The sequence below is a fragment of the Oncorhynchus gorbuscha genome, linkage group LG23 (genome assembly GCF_021184085.1).
Source record: "Oncorhynchus gorbuscha isolate QuinsamMale2020 ecotype Even-year linkage group LG23, OgorEven_v1.0, whole genome shotgun sequence".
NCBI lineage: Eukaryota > Metazoa > Chordata > Actinopteri > Salmoniformes > Salmonidae > Oncorhynchus > Oncorhynchus gorbuscha.
Window position 1 is genome coordinate 52,589,221 of NC_060195.1, and position 23,054 is coordinate 52,612,274.

Here is a 23,054-nt window from a genome sequence, read left to right on the forward strand (position 1 = left end):
TTGAAACTTGAACATTAAGTTATTTTTAAGTCATGTTAGAAAGCAAAGCAGTCTGGACAGAATAATTGCTCTTCTCCAACTGACGACACGGGACGTGGCCTGTGCATCTCTGGTTTTAACAGAGGGATCTCATCGCTAAGTGATGAGATGGCTTTTTAATGAGCTAGCCTGTTGTGTGTAAAAAAAATGAAAGACTCAAGTGTCTTGATAAAATTAGATGCAGCAGCAGTCTAAGCACAAACACAGCCACATGTGTCCCTTTGAGTTCGAGCCCAGTGAGCAGGGGCCATTCTTCCAAGTGGGTGACATGTGACTCACCTAGAGGTCTCAAAAGACTGGCCCTGCAGCTTGGCACCCGGGCGGTTGAAAGAAGAGCTTTTGTTGAGTGTCGTGGCTGAGAGACAGAGATGGAGAGAAAGAGACAGAGTGAGATAAAAAAAATACATATACATATATATACATATATATATAAAAAAGGGGAATCACAAAAAACAAAAGAGGAATTTGTTAGTGAGGTAAGGATTAAATCAACAAAGTGAGATGCTCCGAAACATTGCCAGAGGGCTTCACTGTCATTCACTAGAACTCCACTTTGAATATTCAGTGGCGTGTCTAACGACAATTCTGATTGGGCCCTACCTTGGTGGGAGAAGCCAGTCATTGGCGCGCCGTTGGCCATGGGGGGTACAGACGGGGGCACCGACGACACCAGAGGGGGGGACATACCCACCCCTGGCATAGGGGGCATGGGTAATGGAGGGACTGCTGGGAGGCCTGGCATTACCCCTAAACCATGCATTCCTGCAGGGTAGAATGAAGTAAGGTATGTCAGACAAACACAAGACAACAGACCATCATTCATTTTCTATTAACAAGCCTATTATTTTTAACACAGTGTTAATTATTATTATTTTAAGTTCTGACTGATTCACTTGAAAATTAACAACAGTCTGGTCATAAACAGGCAGCGCACAGCAATATGCCCAGGTTGTCAGGGGGAGCAACAGCATATTGACACAGAGCGTTGCTTGTTCAAATACCAGAAAGGGCACATTATGGTTGTGCTTTGAGATAACAGGTAGTCAGGTAGTTAAAGGTTTTAAGTTGCCCCAGTGAAACATTTAGTTATGTACATAGATGGGGCAGATGATATGGCAGAGTTGGCTTCGAGCACTCTAAAGTCCATTTAGTTAATGGTGGCCATGGGGACTGTAAACATGGGTGTATCTCATAGCCTAGTGGCACAATCTCCTAGTCTCTTGTACGTCACCTGCACTGATCTGAAAGAACAAGTGGACAGGTTGAAGAAAATATGTACTTTTTTTGTTGTTGCATCCACCACACTGCTTTTACCTATCCTGCTGTACAGATCAGTGCAGATGGAGGAAAGGAAACCCCTCTAGACTATTGAGACGCACCCTGCCCCTGTCTAGTCCCTTACCGAAGGGTGCGGTGGGTGGCGGGGGCAGGGTGAGGGGCGGCTGCTTCATGGAGGGGGGCAGAGAGGGGGGCAGGGTGTGACCCTGCAGCTTGAGCTTGATCAGCTTCATGGCGATGGAGAACTCGTGCATGTCCATCTTCCCATCATTGTTCATATCGGCCTGGGCCCTGAGAGAGGGAGAGAGAGCAAGAAAGTAAAGATACGATTACATGATGCTGATTACTCTCATTGTTGTTGTGAATCTCTGCTTTACCAATATATGTCTGTGTAGATGGCATGCCAATAGAGCAATTGAAGAGTGCGAGAGAGAGAGGGATGAGAGAACAAGGGGGAGAGAGAGATAAAGGAGATGGAGAGAGAAAGAAAAAGTGAGTGAAAGTGGAGTGGAAGACAGAGGGAGGAGATTGACAAAAACAAGAGAAAGGCAAAGAGAGAGAGACAACAGTGGTTGACATTAACAGTGGATTGAGTTGAGAATGGGAGAGATGGAGTGAGAGGAGACACTCACCATATCTGTGCCAGGATGGGAGGGGGCAGGCCTGACTGCAGGAAGAAATTCCTGGCCTGGTCACCTACGAACGATGAGAAGAGAAAACAATATCATAATAGTGTTGAGTCCGTTGTACACCATTATGGATACATATATTCAAACACACAGAGAAAGAGGCCAGTTAGTTCCTCTTTCAAGAGGAATCAAATGCAAATTATTTCAATTTGAACACAATCATACATTTTGAGAAGTATGAAATGACCGCGGCTTGCGAAATACTTTTTGCTGAAGTAGCCGAGCGAAACAAGCACTTGCACTTCTCTAAAAGGGTGTGTCGACGTTGTGCAAGGTTATGTTGAAATTCAAAACACCAAGGCAATGATATCAGATGATCATATGAGTGAGTGTGAGTGACTGAAATGTCCTTTCTGATAGTGAGATGAGTGGAGAATGAAGTTGCTTGCTACTGTGTGGGCTGTAGGGAATGAAACACCTCAAGGCCCGCCCTAGCCTCAGTCCACCAAGCTTCATTACCCCTTCACCTTTGACCTGGTACTGTGTGGGCTGTAGGGAATGAAACACTTCACCTTTGACCTGGTACTGTGTGTGTGTGTGTGTGTGTGTGTGTGTATATAGTATAAGAGAAAGTCCTGATGAAAAGTGATCTTCTGCTATCTTCAAGCAACTTCTGCCTGACATGATGCTATACTGCAAAGACTGTCCTCCACCACTCTTTCCCTTTGTTTGTCCATCCCCTCCCCTGCTGTGAGTGAAGCTGACCTGTGATGTAGCCAGCTGGTGAGGGGGCCAGGCTGACAAACTGCTGGTCATGTTTGGCTCGCTCGTCCAGAGAGATCACCCAGGCGTCCAGGCCCCCTGAGAGAGAAAGATCAGTTGAAGCTCTCGCCCGGCCTGTGTGAGTGTGTATGGGGGGGGGGGGGGGCGCTCAGTTAAGTCTCCGTAGAGTCATGGAACACAGCATTAAGGTGAGTCAGGGGAGGGGGAGAGAGAGAGATAGTAAATTAAGTGGTGGTTGGTGATCTGAGGTTTACACCATACACCATGGCTGCATCCTAAATGCTACCCCATTTTCTATATAGTGCACAATGTAGGGCAGGGGTATAAAACTCTTACCCTACGAGGTCCAGCAGGCAGGCTTCCACCTCCTGGGACTAATAACTTGATAGTGACCCTTCCTTTGTGCCGAAGTTACAGTAAAACTCTCATTAATCCATGTGTAGAGGGAGATCAGGACTCACACACACACACACACACACACACACACACACACACACACACACACACACACACACACACACACACACACACACACACACACACACACACACACACACACACAGATGCGCGGACGCACACACAGTGTGCCAGGCAGACGGCTGTCAATCTAGTTGGGTGGCACTCACCTCCGAAGGGGGTGGGAAACTGAGCCATTGTTCAGTCGGTCAGTCAACTGCAGCCGCAAGCTGCAAACACCTGAAAGCCAAGACAGGAAGGGCCACAACAGTCAGTCTACAGTGTCTATATCCTCACTCTTCTCCTCCAACTCCCAAAAGACAGTAGCTCCCCTCAAAAGGAAATCAAAGCCGTTTCATGTTCTATGCCTTTTTCTATTCCTTTCATCAGGGGGAGGGCAGGCCAGGCAGCAAGTTGTTAACAGACAGGTAAATATTTTGCAATAGAAACTTGTGATAACATGTTTGGTAATAGGTAGACAGGCCTAAATGCATCACTTGACTGTAAAGTACAGTGAGTCGGTCAGTGGTGTTGCACTGGCTGACAAATTATTGTCATGGGTGCATCCCAAAAGGAACCCTATTCCCTTTATAGTGCATTGATACTGGTCAAAGGTAGTGCACTATAAAAGGGAATATGGTGCCATTTGAGGTGCAGCCATTATGTACAGGTGAATGGTCATCTGGTTAACAACACGGAATCGAGGCTAGCAACACTGAACCATGCACCCGCTGTTCCGGACGACTGTGTGATCATGGTCTCGGTAGCCGGTGTGAGTAAGACGTTTAAACAGGTCAACATTCACAACCTCTACCTGACCCATTCTGTAATGTTTTATGCAGAACGCTAAGGTAACCAGTCTAAATGGACTATCGCCCCTTAGCACTCACATCTGTAGCCATGAAATGATTTGAAAGGCTGGTCATGGCTCACATCAACGCCATCAACCCGGACACCGTCGACCAAGTCTAACTTGCATACTACCCCAACACATCCACAGATGACGCAATTGCTATTGCATTCCAGACTGCCATTTCCCATCTGGACAAAAGGAACCCCTTTGTGAGAACACTGTTCATTGACTACAGCTCAGCATTCAACGCCATAGAAGCCCTCCAAGCTCATCACGAAGCTAAGGACCCTGGGATTAAACACCTCCCTCATCAACTGGACCCTGGACACACACGACTCAAACAGCATCATTAAGTTTTCCGACACACTGGTAGGACAGATCACTGACAACAATTATACAGGGCTGCAGATATCCTAGCAGTTAAGAGCGTTGTGCCAGTAACCGAAAGGTTGTTGGTTCAAATCCCAGAGCTGACTAGGTGAAAAATCTTCCGATGTGCCCTTGAGTAAGTCACTTAGCCAGATCGACTTACAGGAGCAATTCGGTTCAAGTGTCTGCTAAATAACTTTAAAAAAATATATATATATATAGAGAGAGCGCCTATGGCGAGGTGGTAAGAGACCTGTAAGTGCGGTGCCAGGACAACAACCTCAACGTAAGCAAAACAAAAGGAACTGATCGCGGACAACAGAAAACGGAGTGCCGAGCCACGCCCTCATTTACATCTCCGGGGCTGTAGTGGAGCAGGTTGAGAGCATCAAGTTCTTCAGTGTCCAGGATGAATCACTGCTTGGTATGGAACTGCTTGGCATCTGGTTGTAAGGCACTACAAAGGGTAGTGCATATGGCCCAGTACATCACTGGGGCCGAGCTCCCTGCCATCCTAGACCTCTATACCAGGCGTTGTTTCGGCTACCGCACAGCAAGTGGTACTGATGTACTAAATCAACTTTTATTCGTCACATGCGCCAAATACAACAGGTGTAGGTAGACCTTACCGTGAAATGCTTAATTAGAAGCCCTTAACTCTCTTGAGCAGTATTGTTGGTTAAGAAAATATTTACAAAATAAAAATATATAACAATAACGAGGCTATATACAGGGGGTCACAGTACCAAGTAAATGTGCAGGGGTACAGGTTAGTTGAGGTAATTTGTAAAGTGACTATGCATTGATAATAGACAGCGAGTAGCAGCAGTGTAAAAACAAAGGTTGGGGGGGGCAATGTAAATATGCTGGCTGGCCATTTGATTAATTGTTCAGCCGTCTTATGGCTTGGGGTAGAAGCTGTTAAGGAGCCTTTTGCTTCAAGTCTGGAACCAATAGGAGCATGAACAGCTTCTACCCCCGAGCCATAAGAAGGCTAAATAGCTACCCTGAATTTCTGCATTGACCCTTTTTGCGCTCACTCTTTTGACTCATCACATGCACTGCTGTTACTGTTTATTATCTATCCTGTTGCCTAGTCACTTTATCCCTATATCTACATATATACCTCAATTACCTCGTACCCCTGCACATTGGGTACCAGTACCGAGTCAGTCTATATAGCCATGGTATCATTACTCATGTTTTTTATTTATTTTTATGTTTCTATTAAAGGGGATGGGGGGGCCTTCTTCATGTTTCTATAAAGTGGATGAATGACATACAAAGAGGGGAGAAGATGGAGAGGGGAGGGAGGAGAGGCCAATGTTATCTCCCAGCTGTGCAAACGTCATGGTGAGAGAGGACAGCCATAGCCGGAGTATCAGTAAAACAAAGAAAATGGGGGAAGGGAGCAGCACCCAAGACATTTTAATCAGAGCCAGACCACCCCTCCCGTACAGCCCTCACAGTGTGAGCCCCAAGCAGGCTGAAACATTTCAACAACACAGAGACGCAACACTGTATATTTCTCTCTGTTCACAAAAAAATAAGTAATTTCCTACGACATTCCCATACTACGCATTTTCTGAAAGAAAAAAAGAAGCTTGTTTGTGTGCGTTAATTACAGGAGTGACTTTCCGGAGCTGTGAAGGGTTCTGTTTCGTAAGAGCAAAGCCAGGCCAGCAGTGCACTGACACTGCTGCCAGCTTCTCTCAGTCCTCCAGGCAGAAAGGCTTGAGTCAACACAAAGAGCAGACAGAGCAGAGCAGATTACCATGCTGCTCCACAGCGATTCACCATCCTACACTTCATTCACATCTCCCTGGAGAGGCGCACAAGAGCCTCATCACACACTGATCTAGCCTTACACTTACTGGCTCACAGACACGCACGCCTCACACATACCAAGCAAATGAGAGAGGGGGGTGGGCAAGGCTGTTTTGTCCCTCTGACCTAGTTTCTCCCTCTAACTGTCATTGGTGGTGATGAGTGTTTCCCTGTGACCCAGGGTCTTGAAAAGGACAGTTCAGAGAGAGAGAGAGAGAGAGAGACAGAGAGACAGAGAGGCAGAATCCCAAATGGCACTCTATTCCCTTTATAGTGCACAACTTTTGACCAGGGCCCATAAGGCTATGGTCAAGGTAGTGCACTACATTAGGAATATGGCACTATTTGGGATGCATGCACACAGACAGGGAGGGAAAGTTAGAGAAGGATTCTATGGAATTATCAGTTTGCTCGTTCTTGTTCCAGCCAGACAGGACCGGGGCTCTGATGCCACTGGTCTGAGACTGGAAGGTAGATTTATCTGCATAATCTGATCAATTAGCAAGCTCCTGTTGTGGTGGAACGCCCCTTATAAGACAGACAGGCTAGACGCCTAGGGCTGGGGCTAGTTGACAAGTGCACCGCCGCACATGATGTCATCGCAGAGGTATGCAGTCTGCGGGAGGGCATGGCCCAATGAAGTGTTAAGAAGTTGAACTCCTGTGACAGACAGCAAGCAGACACAAAGATGGCAACACAGATGATTGGGAGAATTTTTCTTGGAAACATGCGGCAGTAATCAACTGGCTACGTAGTCTATTCCGCAGAAGACAAGATAGGCCTACATAATGCATTTTTGAAGGACATCGCATGGAGTTGGATATTCGCAAAGGCCTACATGTGCTTTGGCTGGAGGAATGGGAGGAAGGAATATACATGCATAATGATCTACATTGTCATTTTGCCAGTAAAGGGAAAACACTGCACACAGACACACTCTCCCTCCCTTCCTTACACACTCTCTCTTGGTCTCCCTCTCATAAGCACACACACCATTATCTCTCTCCCACAAGCACACATACTGCTCCCAACTTTTAAAACTTTAGGCACCAAACAGAATTTAAGGAGCACCAGAAAGAAAGAGTTGTTATATAGTTTGGGCTTACATTAGGCCTATATGAATCCTACCTTTGAAGCACATCTCAAGAGTAGCAGACCCCTTCTTGCTGTGCCAATCAAGTTAATTTAACAAAATGTACAAATCTAACAACAGAAGATTCATCCGGGTCTGCATCTCTGCTCGACATCACGGCAAAATTAAATAAATAAAACAACTGACAGCGGAATATACGCGCATGAAGAGCAGACAGACAAAAGCCGGTGAGTGAGGGTTGGTAGGATATGAGCAGGAAAGTGAAGTGGATATTACTGGGCCTGTGCAAACAAGAGACTAGTGCCTGTTGCTTAAACTTAACGCTTTAGAAAGGCGCCAGTATGTTCTTTAGATTGGTAGAGCTAAAAAAGTTGGTAGTATCAAACGAAAGGTATTCTAAAATGTTGGTAACATACGTAACCTGATATTTTGGTACCAGTATACCGTACTGCAGTGTCACTCATAGCTCAGGGGACAGGTCAACCGTGCAGAACAACATTCTGCCTGTGTAACAGAATAACTTTACGTCTGTCCCCTCGCGCATACCCGGGCGCGAACCAGGGACCCTCTGCACACATCGACAACAGTCGCCCTCTAAGCATCGTTCCACAAAAGCCGCGGCCCTTGCAGAGCAAGGGGAACTACTACTTCAAGGTCTCAGAGCAAGTGACGTAACCGATTGAAACGTTATTTAGCGCACACCGCTAACTAAGCTAGCCGTTTCACATCCGTTACACTCACCCCCCTTTTGACCTTCCTCCTTTTTCCGCAGCAACCAGTAATCCGGGTCAACAGCATCAATGTAACAGTATAATTTTACGTCCGTCCCCTCGCCCATACCCGGGCGCGAACCAGGGACCCTCTGCACACATCGACAACAGTCACCCTCGAAGCATCGTTACCCATCGCTCCACAAAAGCCGCGGCGGCCCTTGCAGAGACTACTTCAAGGTCTCAGAGCAAGTGACGTAACTGATTGAAACGCTATTTAGCGCACACCGCTAAGCTAGCCGTTTCACATCCGTTACACCTGCTCATAGGACAACATGGACTGTCCCAGTTTCGCTTCCTCTGCACATTTTCACAGCTCAAACTTGTTTTGTAAATTGTCAATGCTCCCCGACTGTCTTGCTTTCATTTCATGTATTGTTTGGGAGCTGGACACTAACTGTATGAATGTAGATCTCTTTATCATTTCAACAGTTACGATTGGCTTTAATCGTTTTGCAGTTATTCCAGCTGCACGGTTTGACGCGACTGTTAGCCATAGTTGGCTAGCTAGCAAACAAGGGATAAGAGTGTTGCCAGCCAGAATGGAAACGGCACATTTAGAACCAACGACTGTGTTGTGTCCATAAATAGAGAACAAAAATACTTAACGATTGTGTCTGGCAACATAACTGATAGAATGAACGGCCAGCTGGCTTGGCTAGAAACGTGTTGGGACTAGGCATATATTTTAATTGAGGGATGAAATAGTAGCATATGAATACATTGATCAAAAGAACATTTTTATTTCATTGGTAACCCATTGTAGAAAAGCAATTGTACACTCGAGGTTGTGCAAAACTTTTTTTTTATAGCACGGCTGTGCTGCAGTAATAAGTACGAGGTGAGGACGAGTACCTAAGATCAGCACGCTGTGCTAAAAAAGTAGTTTTGCACAACCTCAAGTGTAAAATAACTTTATTTTAATTTTTACAATGGATTACCTAAGAAATAAAAACGTTATTTTGATCATGTATTTTCTTATTTTTACCAATCTATAAACAGGTGCCCTTTTGTGAGGCACTGGAAAACCTCCCTGGTCTCTGTACCGGCATCCCCTGTATATATTATTTCTTACTGCTGCTCTTGTATTACTTTTATCTCTTATTCTTATCACTTAAAACAATTGCACTGTTGGTTAGGGGCTCGTAAGTAACCGTTTCACTGTACACCTACACTGTCCGGACCTCTGGCAGTCTCTATGGGGGTGCCACAGGGTTCAATTCTTGGGCCGACTCTCTTCTCTGTATACATCAATGATGTCGCTCTTGCTGCTGGTGAGTCTCTGATCCACCTCTACGCAGACGATACCATTCTGTATACTTCTGGCCCTTCTTTGGACACTGTTAACAACCCTCCAGGCAAGCTTCAATGCCATACAACTCTCCTTCCGTGGCCTCCAATTGCTCTTAAATACAAGTAAAACTAAATGCATGCTCTTCAACCGATCGCTACCTGCCCGCCTGTCCAACATCACTACTCTGGACGGCTCTGACTTAGAATACGTGGACAACTACAAATATCTAGGTGTCAGGTTAGACTGCAAACTCTCCTTCCAGACCCACATCTCCAATCTAAAGTTAAATCTAGAATTGGCTTCCTATTTCACAACAAAGCATCCTTCACTCATGCTGCCAAACATACCCTTGTAAAACTGACCATCCTACCAATCCTCGACTTCAGCGATGTCATTTAAAAAAATAGTCTCTAATACCCTACTCAACAAATTGGATGCAGTCTATCACAGTGCAATCAATTGTCACCAAAGCCCCATATACTACCCACCATCGTGACCTGTAGGCGCTCGTTGGCTGGCCCTCGCTTCATACTCGTCGCCAAACCCACTGGCTCCATGTCATCTACAAGACCCTGCTAGGTAAAGTCCCCCCTTATCTCAGCTCGCTGGTCACCATAGCATCACCCACCTGTAGCACGCGCTCCAGCAGGTATATCTCTCTGGTCACCCCCAAAACCAATTCTTTCTTTGGCCACCTCTCCTTCCAGTTCTCTGCTGCCAATGACTGGAACGAACTACAAAAATTTCTGAAACTGGAAACACTTATCTCCCTCACTAGCTTTAAGCACCAACTGTCAGAGCAGCTCACAGATTACTGCACATAGCCCACCTATAATTTAGCCCAAACAACTACCTCTTTCCCTACTGTATTTATTTTGCACCCCATTATTGTTATTTCTACTTTGCACATTCTTCCACTGCAAATCTACCATTCCAGTGTTTTACTTGCTATATTGTATTTACTCTGCCACCATGGCCTTTTTCTGCCTTTACCTCACCTCATTTGCTCACATCGTATATAGACTTGTTTATACTGTATTATTGACTGTATGTTTGTTTTACTCCATGTGTAACTCTGTGTCGTTGTGTGTCGAACTGCTTTGCTTTATCTTGGCCAGGGCGCAATTGTAAATGAGAACTTGTTCTCAACTTGCCTATCTGGTTAAATAAAGGTGAAATAAAAAAAATAAAACACCTGTTGTATTCGGGCACATGTGACTAAGAACATTTGATTTTGTTGAATTGGTGTTTGAAATACACTGCTCGACTGAGAGACCCTTACAGATTGTATGTGTGGGGTACAGCAATTAGGTAAACACTATTGCATAGAGTGAGTCCATGCAACTTATTATGAAACTTGTTGAGCAACGTTATACTCATGAACCTATTTAGAATTACTATAACAAAGGGGTTGAATAGTTATTGACGAGACATTTCAGCTTTTCATTTAAAAAAAAATGCCGATAAACATAATTCTACTGACATTGCCAGTGACCCAAAAATCTGACAGCTGGTAACACAACAAAACTTGGAAAAAGTCAAGGGGTGTTAATACCTTCTGAAGGCACTGTATGTATGCATAATGGATTAGTAACTAACAAGTGCTTTAGGGTGACATGGGTCAAGGCCCTCTCATTGGGCCTGCCAGAGCAGATGTGAGTCCACTAAGCCCTGAGTACACTAAGTTAGTCAGGCTTAGGGCTGTTTTCTCTGAGTATGAGCTGACCATGTTATCTCAAGGGGGGAGTTAGATACAGCCCTGATACACACCAACCAACCAGACAAAGCAATAAATCCTGGGTATTACTCTTTGGGCCAATTCTTCCCTCTTCATTAAGTGGATGAGGGAATTAAGATGGTGAACAAAACATGTGTTACTAGGGTTATACATTTTGGGGAATATTCAGAGGTAGAAACCTTCAGTGGGAATTAATGGGAATATATGAGAATTCATTTTAATACCATTTAAATGTTGTTTTTTTGCATTGGATATATTTACCATATCATATGGAAACAGAAAAAACTTTTATCGTAAGTAGACAATTGCAAATTATAATCCTTCCAATAGAAATAAAAAACAACAATTTTGTTATGAATTGAACTTTAATCAAATGAGTTGACTCTTCACATGGGATGATTTCACTGAGCAACAAAAGAAAGAATATTGAATGATCATCACATCTCCCAAAAACATTTAACACCTGTAAAATGATAACCAAAGCTTTAGTTTCTAGACGGTCTTCCTCTCAGGCTTCCGTGTCTTCTCCCTGGACCTTCTCCAATGTCCACCTCTTGAACATCAGACTCTGAGGCTTCATCTTCACTGTCACTTTCCAACCTTGTTGAAGATGGCTCGTTGTCAGGCTCAAAAAGCCTCAAATTTGCCCTGATGGCCACCAATTGTTCAACCCTTGTATTGGTCAGCCTGTTGCGTGCTTTGGTGTGCGTGTTCCCGAACAAGGACCAGTTGCGCTCTGAGGCAGCTGATGTTGGTGGGATTTGGAGGATGATGGAGGCAACAGGGGAAAGAGCCTCAGATCCACAAAGTCCCTTCCACCAGTTGGCTGATGAGATATGTTGGCACACTGCCATATTGCATTTCCATCCCAAAGCCCTTGCTTGGAAGTGTACTTCGCCAGACTGCCAAGAACCTTGCCCTCATCCAGGCCAATGTGGCGAAACACAGTAGTGATGACACCATAGGCCTTGTTGATCTCTGCACCAGACAGGATGCTCTTGCCAGCATACTTGGGGTCCAACATGTACGCTGCGGCGTGTATAGGCTACATACTTTTTGATGTATGTCAGAAATGCAGTTTCCTTTGCTTGGAGCAACAGTGAAGTGGGCAGGGCACTACAGATGTATTCTCTTACATCTGCAAGCAGAGTCTGAACATCAGACAGGATGGCATTGTCTCCCTCAATCCGTGCAATAGCTTTCAGGAATTTCAGGCTGCTTACCACACTCTCCCAAAATACATTATCCAGGAGGATCCTCTTGATGGGGCTGTCCATATCAGCAGACTGTAATATGGACATTTCTTGGAGAGACTCCTTCCCCTCCAGGAGACTATCATACATGATGACAACACCCGCCCAACGGGTGTCGCTGGGCAGCTTCAATGTGGTGCTCTTATTCTTCTCACTTTTCTTGGTAAGGTAGATTGCTGATATAACTTGATGACCCTTCACATATCGAACCATTTCCTTGGCTCTCTTGTAGAGTGTATCCATTGTTTTCAGTGCCATGATGTCCTTGAGGAGCAGATTCAAAGAATGACCAACACAGCCAATGGGTGGGACATGAGGGTAGGACTCCACTTTAGACCAAGCAGCCTTCTTGTTCGCAGCATTGTCTGTCACCAGTGCAAATACCTTCTGTGGTCAAAGGTTATTGATGACTGCCTTCAGCTAATCTGTAATGTAGAGATCGGTGTGTCTGTGCTCTTTTAGAATACTGGTTGAGTAGGTGGAGATGATGTACTTCATTATTCCTTGCCCATGAACATTCGACCACCCATCAGAGATGATTGCAATACAGTCTGCTTTCTCTATGATTTGCTTGACCTTCACTTGAACTCTGTTGAACAGCAAATTAGTAGATAAAGCATGTCTGGTTGGAGGGGTGTATGCTGGGCAAAGAACATTCAGAAATCTCTTAAATACACATTACCTGTGAGCATCAAGAGGTGAACCAGTTGCATACACAGCTTGAGCAAGACATTTATCAGCATTTCTCTGACTATGTTCCTCCATTGAGTCAAAAAAACGTCTGATTCCAGGAGGACCATGAGCTGTCGCTATCGATAAGGTGTCTGATTCATCATTTTCACCTTGAATAAAAGTAGAGGGTCTTTTGTCAGAGGTTGCGTGTTGAGAGCGCTGAGGGAACTTTATGTACTTGGCCAGATGATTCTACATCTTTGTTGCATTCTTCACATATGATTTGGCACAGTATTTGCAAATGTACACAGCTTTTCCTTCTACATCAGCTGCAGTGAAATGTCTCCACACATCAGATAGTGCCCGTGGCATTTTCCTGTGAAGATTAGAAAAAAAAAAATAGTAAAAGGAAATGTAGAGATAAATGGAGTAAACAACTTCCGTGTAGGATAAATGTTTTAAAATGAAACATGAATGGAAACAGGTGAATTACCACTCAAGCAAGCTAAAACCCACATGGTAGCAAAAACTAACTTGCAGAAATTGTTCACAAGTTTGAAATGATTTAAAGCACACTTTGCTGTAGGCTACTATTTACTAGTTAACTCATGTCATGAAATATATTCACCCCACCCAGTATTGTAATCAAAACTTACCAGAAAGCATGTAGTCCTTGGCTCAGACAGTGTAGTAGTGTGGGCTCAATAACATCTCATGTGTATGCAAGATCTTGAGAATCAGCTGTACATGTGATGGAAGAGTGCACTGACTGCACGTGACGGAAGAATACACTGTGCATGCAGAGGGTTGCATTTCCATTTAATTTAGGATAGTTTAACCAAAATATTCCATAAGAACTAGAATTTCCTTATGTGTATCCCGCAAAAAAAAGGTTCACTGTTTTTAGATCATTTAAGCAAAATTAACTTGCCATGGAAAACTCCCAGAAAAGAACTCTGGAAATTTACCGTAAAGTTTCCGACCCTTTGCTCCCCTATGTGGAACTGGAAGTCGATGTGTTTTTGTTCTCCATCTTAAGTGGGGCATGGGGTGACGGGACAGTGTGAGGGGTAATAATAGACCCCACTTCACGTCCCTCTCACCCTCACCTAGACACACTCTGGTGTGAAAGTCCTGTGCCGCTACTGTTATCACATTCATGCCTGTAATGTTGACGTCAACAGCAGTGCCACACTGGAGGACAACAGTGGCTAAGTAGAGGGACTGTGAACCTATTAGGGCTAGGCCCTAAAAATTGTTAAAGAATCAAGCCACCCAAGTCATAGATTGTCCTATCTGCTCCTGCACAGTAAGAGGTACCAGAACAGCATGCCTGGGACCAAAAGGCTTCTTAACAGCTTCTACCCCAAAGCCATAAGACTACTAAACAGTTAATTAAATGGCTAACTGGACCATTTGCATTGACCGCCTTATTTTATTCTAATTTAGTATAGATTTTTGCACCGACTCTCTTGCACAGGCTCCATGTACACTCACTGGACTAACCACATATCCACACATACTACACACAAGCATATTGACTCCACACAAAACACACACATATTGACACTACACATATATTCCTTACCTATATGTACATATTACCTCAATTACCCTATACCCCTGCACATTTACTCGGTACCGGTACCCCTTTAATATAGCCTCGTTATTTTAATTGTTTTACAATTTTTACTTTCATTTATTTGACATTTTTCTAACTTTTTCTTTACTCTGCATTGTTGGTTAGGTGCTTGTAAGTAAGCATTTTACTCTAAGGTCAACAAATACCTGTTGTATTTGGCACATGTGACATAATCTGATTTGATATGGCCTAAATATTAGGGCCGAGACCCTACCAGTAACACAATCCTCATTAATATCATGGCAAGGAAACAAAACAAACCGGATTTACCTTATTTAAAAAAAAAAATCCCTAATATTGGAAGGAAACGTCATTATGTTGTCATTCAGAGTCACATTTATTTATTTTCCAAGCTATATCCCACAATATTTGACATACAACAGGTTTTTAAAAAGGACCAAATAGGTGGCCTACTTTGTGTTTTCGTTGTGGAAAAAATATTGCAGGTCACAACCCTACAGCACCAAGTGGGGCTGACTAATGGCACAGGAGTGTTTTTTCAGGATCAAAGAGGCTTAGATGGTTGGCGTGGCAGGGGACGTGGCAATGCCAAATTGTAGTGAGGAGTTTAAAACATATTTTATTGAACTGCTACAGAACTAAATAAATATGGTACCTGATGAGAATAATTGATTTTGATGCATGTATAAATTGCAAGACTGTCTTTCACTGTGTTTTTGATACTCAAATGGATGACAATACTAAAGATGTATGGTGGACTGCATTGTGAACAATAGGATTTGGAAGACAAAAATGTATTGACTATAAAACAACTTGTCACCTTAAACCATTTTTAAACAAATCAAAACAGAATTAAAAATAATTCAAAACGCTGGACTCCAAAAAACAGGTTGACCTACAAAAACTTCCATGGTCTCTTAAATTATATATATATATGCCATTTATGTAAATCATGATAAGTAGCATAACAATGAAGCCATTTATTGATGTGAAAACAGATTTGTAATCATATCAATTAAATGTATTATGTTGGTCAAATTAGATTTAAAATAATAATAGATTATTTTACACACAAAAAAATATTATTGGCACTGTCGGCAAGGATTCATTTTTAAACATTTATTTAGCCATTTTAGCATTCAAGCTAATTTCTTGCAGTTCTAGGAATTTCTCCATGAAACAGAGAAAATGCAGTTTTAAAGCAAATTTCCAAGGATTCTATATAATCTGCCATGGAGCTGAGAAAACTTTGCAGTTTTAAAGATAATGCATATAATGGCAGGAAAATATGCCATGGCTAATGCTGTGTTCTTGTGCTCAAACTTAATAACAAAATCAATACTTCATAGTTTGGAAATGTTCAGTTTGGACTTAGAAACCCTTGGGCGTGCTGCCTATGTCAGAAAAATCCCTGCACAGGTGGGGATACTGTTTAAGTTATCAAGTGACTTTTATAGTGTCCTTGAGCTGCTCAGAAGAATACTAATAGCGGCAAAAAAAGCATTGTGAAAAATCCAAACAAAAAAGTGTAGGAGAAAAAGCTAGTAAAACACAGACATACGAAGTGATCAAGTCGCACAGACATGGGCCCATTTGGATCGGCTGAAGAAAGGAATAAAAAGGAGGTGTCACTCTTCCTAGAGCTGGCCGCCCGGCCAAACTGAGCAATCGGGGGAGAAGGGCCTTGGTCCGGGAGGTGACCAAGAACCCGATGGCCACTGACAGAGCTCTAGAGTTCCTCTGTGGAGATGGGAGAGCCTTTGAGAAGGACAACCATCTCTGCAACACTCCACCAATCAGTCCTTTATGCTAGAGCGACCAGATGGACGCCACTCCTCAGTAAAAGGTACGACAGCCCGCTTTGAGTTTGCCAAAAGGCACCTAAAGTACAGAGAGATCCTTGATGAAAACCTACTCCAGAGCACTCAGGACCTCAGACTGGGGTGAAGGTACACCTTCCAACAGGACAACAACCCTAAGCACACAGCCAACACAACGCAGGAGTGGCTTCAGGACAAGTATCTGAATGTCCTTGAGTGACCCAGCCAGATCCCGGACTTGAACCCCAGCAAACATCTCTGGAGAGCCTTAAATAGCTGTGCAGCAACGCTCCCCACCCAACACTGACAGATCTTGAAAGGATCTGAAGAGAAGAATGGGAGAAACTGCCCAAATACAGGTGTAAGCTTGTAGCGTCACACCCAAGAAGACGCGAGGCTGTAATTGCTGATAAAGGTGCTTCAATAAAGTACTGAGTAAAGGGTCTGAATACTTATTTAAAAGGTGATTTTTCAGTTTAAAAAATATATACACACACATATATATACATACATACATATACATACATACATATACATACACATACATATACACATATATATACACATACATATATACACATACATACACACACACACACACACACACACACACACACACACACACACACACACACACACACACACACACACACACACACACACACACACACACACACACACACACACACACACACACACACACACACACACACACACACATAAATAATTGAGCAAAAATGTAATTATGGGGTAATGTGTGTAGATTGGGGGGGGGGGGTGTCGATTTAATACATTTTAGAATAAGGCTGTAACGTAACAAAATGTGGCAAAAGTCAAAGGGTCTGAATACTTTCCGAATGCACTGTACAGAGGTGCGAACTGTGCAACACACACAGTTCTTTCCACCATCTCCAAGAGAGATCCAAATTGCATGCAGATTTTAGAATTTGTAACAAAATGTGGCAAAAGTCAAAGGGTCTGAATACTTTCCGAATGCACTGTACAGAGGTGCGAACTGTGCAACACACACAGTTCTTTCCACCATCTCCAAGAGAGATCCAAACTGCATGCAGACAGTATTTGAGGGAATCCCAACTGCAGCACCAACATCAGAATTATCGCCCATCAAACTAACATGACCTTGGATAAAGGGGAGTTGGTGTTTAAGAAACCATCATACAACCATCTAACTATCAGATGGCTTGTCAATCTCGGGCCCACAGATCCTGCAGTGAATGCTGCAAGAATGACCTTCTTGATCCAAATCAGTCAGGTTTCAAGACTAGTCATTCAACTGAGACTGCTCTTCTCTGTATCACGGAGGCGCTCCGCACCGCTAAAGCTAACTCTCTCTCCTCTGCTCTCATCCTTCTAGACCTATCGGCTGCCTTCGATACTGTGAACCATCAGATCCTCCTCTCCACCCTCTCCGAGTTGGGCATCTCCGGCGCGGCCCACGCTTGGATTGCGTCCTACCTGACAGGTCGCTCCTACCAGGTGGCGTGGCGAGAATCCGTCTCCTCACCACGCGCTCTCACCACTGGTGTCCCCCAGGGCTCTGTTCTAGGCCCTCTCCTATTCTCGCTATACACCAAGTCACTTGGCTCTGTCATAACCTCACATGGTCTCTCCTATCATTGCTATGCAGACGACACACAATTAATCTTCTCCTTTCCCCCTTCTGATGACCAGGTGGCGAATCGCATCTCTGCATGTCTGGCAGACATATCAGTGTGGATGACGGATCACCACCTCAAGCTGAACTTCGGCAAGACGGAGCTGCTCTTCCTCCCGGGGAAGGACTGCCCGTTCCATGATCTCGCCATCACGGTTGACAACTCCATTATGTCCTCCTCCCAGAGCGCTAAGAACCTTGGCGTGATCCTGGACAACACCCTGTCGTTCTCAACTAACATCAAGGCGGTGGCCCGTTCCTGTAGGTTCATGCTCTACAACATCCGCAGAGTACGACCCTGCCTCACACAGGAAGCGGCGCAGGTCCTAATCCAGGCACTTGTCATCTCCCGTCTGGATTACTGCAACTCGCTGTTGGCTGGGCTCCCTGCCTGTGCCATTAAACCCCTACAACTCATCCAGAACGCCGCAGCCCGTCTGGTGTTCAACCTTCCAAAGTTCTCTCACGTCACCCCGCTCCTCCGCTCTCTCCACTGGCTTCCAGTTGAAGCTCGCATCCGCTACAAGACCATGGTGCTTGCCTACGGAGCTGTGAGGGGAACGGCACCTCAGTACCTCCAGGCTCTGATCAGGCCCTACACCCAAACAAGGGCACTGCGTTCATCCACCTCTGGCCTGCTCGCCTCCCTACCACTGAGGAAGTACAGTTCCCGCTCAGCCCAGTCAAAACTGTTCGCTGCTCTGGCCCCCCAATGGTGGAACAAACTCCCTCACGACGCCAGGACAGCGGAGTCAATCACCACCTTCCGGAGACACCGGAAACCCCACCTCTTTAAGGAATACCTAGGATAGGATAAGTAATCCTTCTCATCCCCCCCCCCTTTAAGATTTAGATGCACTATTGTAAAGTGACTGTTCTACTGGATGTCATAAGGTGAATGCACCAATTTGTAAGTCGCTCTGGATAAGAGCGTCTGCTAAACGACTTAAATGTAAATGTAAATGCTGTGCAACCAATTGGCAGTCTGGTCCCCAAAGGGCAGCTCTGGTTCACTGGTTAAGGGTCAAAAGGTTGAGGTGGGGAACTGGGCACTCGGTTAGCAACAGTGTCTATGGTGTACGCCAGGACAAGGGCATTGCCTGCTTCTTTGAAACATATCTAGCTGTAACCTATATCATGTTGCTTTGGCAGTATAACTAAATATGCTGGGGGAAAAAAAATGCACTGCAGTTGACTGTGTGGATTGCTGGTGGGAATTTAATGTGACACTTTCCTGTCGAGGACCTGAAACGCCATGCTCCAGCCAATGTCAAGTCAAGGTTGCCCTGTAGCTGAGCAACCCAGGAGCGATAGATAGGAACGCTGCAGTATCTGCAACTGTGCAGCCAAAGCTCTCTCCTCACATGCATGCGCACACACACACACACAAGCCCACTGCCTATCAGTCAGCCCATAAGACCCGATGCAGATCAGCTCAGTCAAAGGTTAATGTAAAAACGCAGAAACGATTAGGTTTGGTGGGCTGTTTTCCCTGCGCTATGAAAAGTCTGGAATACCCTCTGCAATAACCACACCATGTTCAGTCCTGAGGGGAGAATTCCCAGTTCAAAAGCCAAGTCAATACTATGTGTATAGTGAATCTACCTACCGTCAACAGGACTGCATTTCTTAACACAGAACATTGCGCTGGCTGTTTTCTTGCCATGACTCCATAGTAGTGCTCAGCGATATGGCCAAATTATCATATCAGTTTTTTCTCTCTCAGTATGACATAATTTTATGTTTAGAAATTTGCTTTATGAGTAGTACGTGCCCCTCGGGTGGCAGCATACATTCTAAGTGATTTCAATGGGTCACTTCATTCTGAATGTTTTATACTATTCAATTCAACCAAAAAATGTACTGCACTTTAATCATTTTCTGCATTTCCTCACATGGCTGCACAATATGGGCCCCCAAAAAATGGAGAACTTATTTGTCACCAAATGTTGCAATTGTGATTTGACTTGCGATTTAGATCAACACACTTGGGTGAACATTTGGAATCATGGAAATAGAATGTTTATTCTAATTCTATATTTATAATATAACAGTGGAGGCTGCTGAGGGGAGGACAACTCATAATAATGGCTGAAAACATGTTTGATACCATTCACGCCATTCCAGCCATTATACTCCATCCCAGACATTATTATGAGCCGTCCTCCCATGGAATATAAATATTAGTGGGCACTTTAAATACAGTGTTGTTTGAAATGACAACAAATGAAAATGTCAGGTAGGAGTTATTGTGACAGGGTAGGAACCAAAGGATTTTTAATGGCTAGCTAGCCAGCTAGCTAACGAGTTATTAGCATTAGCAGCTAACATGATTTAGCTAAAACATGGTAAGGAAAAACTAGCTGTTTGCAGATGTAAGAAAAATAAACTAAGTGTCATTTTAGAACGCTTGTGGATTTCTTAATAGAAGGAGGTCTGTGTGGAAAAAGGAATGGAGAGTATGGAGAGGGATGACTCAAGTTATTTTTATTTAACCTTTATTTAACTAGGCAAGTCTGTAAATAAGAATTTGTTCTTAACTATGACGGCCTATCGTCGTAGTGGTTTAAACTACAAAAATGTAGGTTACACAAGGCAAATCACATTTAACAAATCAAATATTCAAATACCATTATAGAAGGTTAAGTAAAAACCCCAAATGGTCCATGCATCAATACCGGTATATAGTAAAATACAGTATACCGCCCAGCCGTAATCTATAGTATTGAATAAAGCTGATAAACAGAAAAATCCAAAGCCCCATTTGAGAGGGAGATGCAAGTCAAGCAAAGCAGTTCCCCCAGCCTTTGCTGTTAAGACGCCAAAGCAGAAAATCAAATAACTGAATTAGCATGCTAACACTAAAAATGTGCACCAGAGGAGCACAGTGGGTCTCCTACAAGTCAGCCAAAATTCAGCAGGCAATAGCGCTGGAAAGTGAAATTGTGGTGGCAAAAGGCACTCTATGCTATGGCCTTGTGACCAAAATCAAAGCATGTCACTTCCTTCATGCCCCTGAAATCAAGATAAGTTGGGGTAGGGTGTCATTGACAGCAACAAAGTTCAATGCACATTAATAATTTATTAGATCTTTCTTGACAGCCAAGCATGGCTTCTAGATTCAGACAGTGGAGCTTGGTTTAGGTGGGGCTACTGGGTGTGTGTGAGGCAATGCCAAACATGGCTGTTAAAAAACACTCACTCACTCTTCCTCTGCAGGTCTCCCTCTGACAAACACACACAAATGCATGCTAGTGGCATGGTGAGATGTCAGACAGAAATATCCTAGAGTAGACACGTTTTTGAGGGATATTAATTTCATTAGCTAAACAGAAGAAACAAAATAATCCAACCTGTGCAAGACTAATGATGTCAGGGCAAGGGCACAACCCAGCTTTTGGCAATAGCTAACTAGCAAATTAGATATGGCTAGGTCCAAAGCCTTCTTTTCTATTGCAAATAGAAAGCTATGGCCATGACATTCCTATTGAAGCTAAGCAAAATATTAAAATTAAAGCATATATAGGTAGCAAGCTAACTGGCCAGCTAACTGTCAATGGACCGTCGTTAGCTAGCTAGTCAGTCTGCTAGCCGTTGGATTACATGATTGGCTGCTAGCTAGTCTGATTAGTCAGGCTGTAATACACAATTAATTGGTATATACAGTCTGACACATTCGTGTGAAAAATATTGTTAAATGTTCCTTAAAAGCCAGAATGTTGCAAAATAAAATTGCGTTGAAACTTACTCTACCGGTTGTCTGTGCAGTTTGTCCTTGTCCAGATGCTCGAAATTTGACACACAATATCCACAGGAAAGTATTGTTTATCCAACTTTTTAGCAGTAGGTAGGTATATGGTTCAGTTAGGCACCTAGGTCAAATTTGTTTTACATTATATATTCAGTTCTCTCTCATCAATAGCTATTGAGCATGCATGCCACAACAATGCAAATGTTATATTCTGAATGCTTGCTTGGTCAAATATCTATTGACGAGATAATATCCAATAAAACTACCTTTATTACCTCGGTGCCGAACCCAACAACATAGTAACATATGTAACTACCTACTTGCTCTCTAGTCGGGTAAACAATTATTTATTGTGGATATTTTGTCTCAAATTAAGAGCAGCTGAAGGGAAAGACGAACCACAGAGACAACCGGTAGAGTAAATTGAAATATTCAAAATTATGTCTTGTAAGGAACACTTACAAGATTTTGCACACAAACGTTTCAGCCTGTACATAATTTAACGTTAGCAATTCATTGTGCATTACAGTCTGATTAATCCGTCTAACGTTAGTTGTTAACCAACGTTAATGTAAATCATTGCTAACTAACGTTAGGTAGCTTGCTTAACTTAACATTCAACACAAATTAACTTGGTTGGCTAAAGTAAAGGAACCTTTGAAATATCACATACTAAAATGCATACAATGGCATATGACTGGTTAGCTAGCTAATAACACGAAATGGGCTGATAAGTGCAGTGCAGCGATTTCCTACCCTCCGTCTTGACTGCCCCCTACTAGCCACTGTTACCAGTTAGCTAGACTAGCCAGCAATTCTTCCACATTTTTACTGATTGATTAAACATATTTTTCTTACCTCATCGTTCGTTTTCCATTCTTAAATAATTGATAAGCTAAGGAACTGTGTGTTACTTATAAGATAGAAATGAATGAATTCCCCTGCAACGGTCGATTTAGCGAGATATTTCCCCTGTAATTGCAAATTCCCTTCCACCAAGGGCCCGCCGTAAGGCTACGCAAATTGGAAAATGGGGTACTACCGCGAGATGTTGAGTTTTCTGAGTATCTGCAATATCGAGCCAATCAGCGAACGATATAATATGATCGACGTAAAATTGTACTAATCACAAATAGGAAAAAATTGATGGA

At 43.6% G+C, this 23,054-nt stretch overlaps 1 protein-coding gene across 1 annotated transcript in view; it reads right to left on the reverse strand.

Annotated features, from left to right (window-relative positions):
- The window catches only part of LOC124011360 (intersectin-1-like), a 65,282-nt gene extending 42,357 nt beyond the window's left edge, over positions 1-22,925 (reverse strand). Inside the window, 7 exon segments of the mRNA XM_046324658.1 lie at positions 319-394; positions 640-801; positions 1,442-1,608; positions 1,950-2,013; positions 2,712-2,807; positions 3,356-3,425; positions 22,762-22,925. Of these exon segments, the coding sequence (XP_046180614.1) occupies positions 319-394; positions 640-801; positions 1,442-1,608; positions 1,950-2,013; positions 2,712-2,807; positions 3,356-3,383 (593 nt within the window). The 5' untranslated portion in view covers positions 3,384-3,425; positions 22,762-22,925.
- Between the last annotated feature and the right edge of the window lie 129 nt (positions 22,926-23,054).